The sequence below is a fragment of the Gastrolobium bilobum genome, unplaced genomic scaffold (genome assembly GCF_033153095.1).
Source record: "Gastrolobium bilobum isolate Gb01-03AN ecotype WA unplaced genomic scaffold, APGP_CSIRO_Gbil_v1 utg34677, whole genome shotgun sequence".
NCBI classification, from domain to species: Eukaryota; Viridiplantae; Streptophyta; class Magnoliopsida; order Fabales; family Fabaceae; genus Gastrolobium; species Gastrolobium bilobum.
This window is the reverse complement of record NW_026897235.1, coordinates 11,074-16,513: the sequence shown is the minus strand read 5'-3', so window position 1 is coordinate 16,513 and position 5,440 is coordinate 11,074. Positions and strand designations below refer to the sequence as shown.

The window sequence follows — 5,440 nt, the reverse complement described above, 5'->3', positions numbered from 1 at the left end:
CTTATGGATTAATTTTGCAATTGGGAGGATTATATTTTGTCATTTATTCCATTGTAACTCTATGTTTAAGAGCATATAAAGCTAATGTACAAAAGTTATAATGAACAACATAATACAATAGAATATATTTCTTCTAGTTATCCTTTAATTTTATATCGAAATTTAGTATTTGATAAAAGTTTACGAGTAAGGGTAATAGCATGAGGACAAAATAAGATTTGAATCCACTAAAAGTGTATTTTGAAAGGAAAAAAAATGTGAATTATAGTTATTTGCGGAAAACTTAATAATTAAGTATGGCATAATATATATAAGGAGTCGTTTTTTCTACAATTAATGCAGATAAATTATCTGCAGTAAGTTTAATATGACATTATTTTGGGACAAATATATGATATTTTTGTAATTTTAATTTATTTCAGAATTATTATAATTTTTATAATTATAATTATTTAATTTTTCAATCTCAAAACGACATCATTTTAAAAGTAAATATAAATAACTTATTTGCGGTAAGTGCAAAAATATTTTTTTGTATATATAAATTGTTAAAACATTTTATATTAATTTTTCAATCAATCAATGTACACATGTGACTTTTTGGTTTTCTCTTACACTTGTTTTTTTGAATGAAAAACCAAATTCATAAAGATACATAAGTCATGTAAATTTCGTACTTAAGAATTAGTCACAAATTCAGGTCATTAGGTGAGCGTGTAGAATAAAACCAAATGAGGCTAATGTGATAATATAATAAATAATTATATACTCTGTCGAAAAAGTCCCATCGAAGAACCAGGCAAGGTTGTTCTCCATCACATCACAGCTGTGTTTCTCTTTCTCTCAGCGAACGAGAGGGAGATACAGATACCCTTTTGGATCAATCACCTTGCGTTGTGGATCGTGTAGAACGAGATGGATCAGATATTGAACAAAGTGGGATCGTATTGGTTCAACCAGAAAGCCTCCAAGGAGCTTAATTCCGTTGGTGATGACATCAGCGTATGCATACAACCCCATATTTTTTTTTTACCCTTTTTCTTTTTCTTGCAAAATTTCACATTTTTTTTTTTATAATGGGTAAGAGAGAATTTTCAATTTGAATTATTATTATTATTATTAATTTTTGATATGAATGTAACATAGGGATATGGTTTGGGGTTCTCCCAGGATCTGGAAAATAATGCAAAAATTGTTAATTTATGAAATAGGTGAACCCAAATTGGAATCAAGGTGAAACATTTGATCAATTTTTGTTGGGTGTGAATTTTGAATACTACAAATGGAAAATTGAAAGCATGAGGTGGTGCCTCCTTGTACTAGTTGTAATTTTATTCTCTTCTTTCGCATCCACTAGGAATTTGGGTGCTCATAGATTTTGGTTCATCTCCCCTTATTGGATTTGGATGCTTTGTGTCCTTCATTCATTGAATAAGGCCAGAGGTATTGGCTTGTTAATGTTGACCTTTGCTTTCTAAAGCCTCCTGTTTCTGATACGAAGTATATCTTTGATAGAAAGCAGGGAAATAGGCTTAGTATAGCATGTTTTGGTTCAGAAGCAGAAACATTGGATTGATATTGCAAAGAAATATAGCCAATAAATAAAATATTTTCTTCTTTTGTAAGTTGTAAGAGATTTTAAGTGTAAATAATAAATTCTAAATTTCTCTATTTGTTGTTATTAGTTATTACACTTACCAGCTTTTAGTGTTGCATTTATTTTAGAATTTTTAATGCTTAATTTATGATTTTGGTGAAGGAAAAAGAGGCTATAAATGTCTAAATTTAGTTTTATATGTGAATAAGATATCGGTATATATTGCCCAGTATTATGGTTTAATTCCCAGTATCTGAAAATTAATGAGATGATTCTATTATGGTGCGAGGGGTGTGCAGTTAAATGAGAACTGGTTCACGTCAATAAAAATATTTTTTGGGGTATATGTAGTTTGAATGCCTGGTAAGGAAATTGAAGTTGGGAATGAGCAAAGGAAGGTGGAGAAGCTCTGTAACTTAGGTTCATAAGGCCTTACAAATTTAATGCAAGATTATATTTCTAGATTCAATTTGAGATGCAGAGAGATGTGCCCATTTAAACATTGCTGTTTCTTTGATTAACCAAGTTAGAAGTAGTGACACATTATGCTCCTAAAAATATTTTAGGACATATATATAGTTTGAATGCTGAACTGTTGGTTTGTGTAGAGTCATGGGTGTGTCCCTTGGAGGGTGAAGTATGTTGATATAGGGATGCTCATAATAGCAATGGTAAAGACCAAGACACTGTTGAGGCTTCTATGGTGTTGTACATCAAAAGGGGGAGTGTGTATAAATGGCAATGGTGGCTCCACATTTGTGCAAAGTAACAGCTCATAATGAATAGATCCCAAGATCCCCTTCAATGGAAGACCGGGGTGGGAAGGGGGGTATTTAGAGAGGAGGAGTCTCTCTCAAGCGTGGGAGAGAGCGTGTAGGGTGGGTGCAGGGTTGTACCACCTAGCCATGTCTTGTCTCTGAGACAAGGCATGTTGTGCCCACTGGGAAATAGTGCAGGGAAGAAAGTGGAATTCCTTGTGATGAGCCTCAATGGCTCATCATAGGTGCCCTCTAGAAGGTTTTAGGTGTGTGTTTAGTAATATAGGGCCCAACTTACTGGGCATAAAGTGGGTAGCCAAAACAAATGCCTAGTAAGGAAATTTAAGCAGTGAATGAGCAAGGGAAGGTAGAGAAGCTCTGTAACTTGGGTTTATAAGGCGATATAATTTTGTGCAAGATCATATTTCTAGATTCAATTTGAGATGCAGAGAGATGTTACCTGTGAAACATTGCTTTTACTTCGATTAACCAAGTTAGAAATAGTGCCACATTATGCCCTAAAGTCTAATTACTAATGATTATCTACTTATGTAATACATGCTTGAATTGTGTTTTGTTACTGTCAGGTGTTTGAAAGCTTTTAACTTAAGAAAGGCAAATGTTGTGGGCTTGCTAATAACTTAATGGTTGACTTAGGAACTAATTATTCCTGCTTGAGTAAAGAAGATGTCTTTGATATGAGTATTGGGAAAAGGTGCAATGATTAAGAGTTTAAGATTGATTCCCCCACTTGCTGATAAATTGAAAGCAATTAGATAATCCATCATTAGCTTTGTTACAAACCTTATCTTGCTGTTAGAAATAATGAACCCTCTCATATGTTCAATTGTGAATGTAAATGTTTCCTCTAGACTACAACAAATGTTCAATAATGAACCCTTACATTGCTTGAGTAATTTCTTGACGCCTTTTCTTTTGATGATTAGTCAATGTCAAAGAGTATTGAAGGGGGAACCTCATGGTTGGTCAACAAAATAAAAGGTTTGTATTCTCCTATTCCTATTTGTTGTTCAAACATTTTATCCTACAATTACAGGCTGTAAAAGCTGTGCAATATATGAAATTACGTTGCTATTTCCACATAGTACGGGTAACGTAGGAGACATCTCTATTTTTCCCCGGGGGGATCCTTAGAATTACCACTGCTTAGCTTTCAATTCGCCTCTAACCATCAAATGAAATGTGAATAACCCGTCCTCTCCTGTTTGAAACAAGAAACAAGGGGCGCTTCTGGTTCTGTCGGTGCTTGAAACAATTTTGTCTTCTCCATATTACTATATCTCTAGTTTAAGATTTCATTTTATTTAACCTCATTATTCCAAATAAAGAAATTGATTGAAACTGGATGAAGTTATGGTGAGTTAATCTATTATTCTTGACTTCTTGTGTGGACACTGGTATCTGTGAGGTATCAGTTTCTGTGCGGTTGATTTACAATGAACGACAAAGAACTGAAATAGAAAATAGGTAAAACAGGATATTTGAGAGACCCTGCAGCCTCCTTCACTCTTCATTTTTTTTCCTTACCCCTCTATTTTCTCCCCTCTCCTTTTTATATCCGTACAGGTCAAATTTTCCCTCCCAATTCCCCGTGAGCCAATCTGTTACATTAACTATTCCCTTCTCGGATATACATATTAGTAATAGGTGGTTTCCTGACATTGAATGCATCAACTTTTAATTGTTATATTGACTATAACCAAGGCCACTAACAGATGCTTGAACCAACATTATATGTAATTGATTTTCATCTAAACATAATTATAAGGGATATCCATGATGAGTGGACTAGGCAGCATCTTGAGAATTTTATTACTTTGAACTATTGATAACTGTTTTGGCTGAGTTTTTTTTGGGAATGGTACCCTTGTCCATATATTGCTTTCTCATGTTATTTATTTATATATTTTTATCATACTTGGAATTATCAAATCAAATGAGAAAATGAATGTCATCCCTCAATTCCCGTTTGTATTCTGATTGATATTATTTTGGAACTATCACAAAAAAATCTATTCACAGGAAAGATGCAAAAGCCATTACCGGAGTTGCTAAAGGACTATGATCTACCAATAGGAATTTTTCCTCGGGATGCAACAAACTATGAATTTAATCCAGAGACAGGAAAGCTTATTGTTTACATTCCTCAGGTCTGTGAAGTAGGCTACAGGGATTCATCAGTGTTGCGTTTCTTCACCACCGTGACTGGTTATTTGGAGAAAGGAAAGCTAGCAGACATTGAGGGAATAAAGACCAAAGTATTGATCTGGGTGAAAGTGACAACCATATCCTCTGAGGGATCAAAGCTCTATGTGACTGCAGGCATGAAGAAAACAAGGAGTAGAGAAGCATATGAGGTTACAAGAGATGGTGTATGCATAGATAAGTTCTAAAACTTTCACATCATTTTGTGCTTGTGGATCATTTTGATCTCCATGTGCATGGTTGGTTATTGTAAGTAAGTAGTGTTATAATATGTATTTCAAATATTGCCCTTGGATTCCAATGCTGCGATTTGGAGTAAGTGAAATGTGTCTTTGTAGTTGATGATCAAGTAGTTTCATCTTTTTCTCTTTGGGTTTCACACCTTCATTTTGTCTTATTGTATCACAAAGTTTATTTTAAGATGGACATGTAAACAACAATAATTGTTTTAATATTGTTTGGGTTCATCAATCAACACTCCTAGGAGCAGTGATTGGCCGTGAAAATTTTGAGGCTGCTGTTAACCAATAAAGTCAAAGATTGATGAAACACGAGTCCTGTTTGGAGCAATATGTCTCTATGCCACCTGTAAGAATGGACATGTTTAGGACGTGACAACACAGATGCTGATATCGGAGAACCAACTTTCAGCATCTAAATAAAATCAATGTAACCACTATAGGCTTGATTTAAAATTTATATATTTCATTAAAATAATACAATGAGATGCAACAAAGGGTGAAAGCGATTTAAGTCTATAAATTTTGCAATGACATGGGGAGGTGTGGGATGTGTGCAAAAGCAAAGGTGTGTCAACCACATAGCGGATGCTCCAACTAGCATATGGGAATGGTGCATG

At 34.2% G+C, this 5,440-nt stretch overlaps 1 protein-coding gene across 1 annotated transcript; it reads left to right on the top strand.

Annotated features, from left to right (window-relative positions):
• Positions 1 to 735: 735 nt before the first annotated feature.
• On the top strand, positions 736 to 4,923 carry LOC133305074 (uncharacterized protein At5g01610-like). Its single transcript, XM_061505205.1, has 3 exons — positions 736 to 1,002; positions 3,303 to 3,357; positions 4,399 to 4,923. The coding sequence occupies exons 1-3, from the start codon at positions 916 to 918 to the stop codon at positions 4,767 to 4,769; spliced, it is 513 nt and encodes a 170-aa protein (XP_061361189.1). The 5' UTR covers positions 736 to 915; the 3' UTR covers positions 4,770 to 4,923.
• Positions 4,924 to 5,440: the final 517 nt, after the last annotated feature.

Coding starts and splice junctions, on each gene's coding strand:
- LOC133305074 (XM_061505205.1), top strand. CDS start 916: ATGGATCAGATATTGAACAAAGTGGGATCGTATTGGTTCAACCAGAAA. Junction 1,003..3,302: donor CCGTTGGTGATGACATCAGC/GTATGCATACAA, acceptor TTTGATGATTAG/TCAATGTCAAAGAGTATTGA. Junction 3,358..4,398: donor GTTGGTCAACAAAATAAAAG/GTTTGTATTCTC, acceptor ATCTATTCACAG/GAAAGATGCAAAAGCCATTA.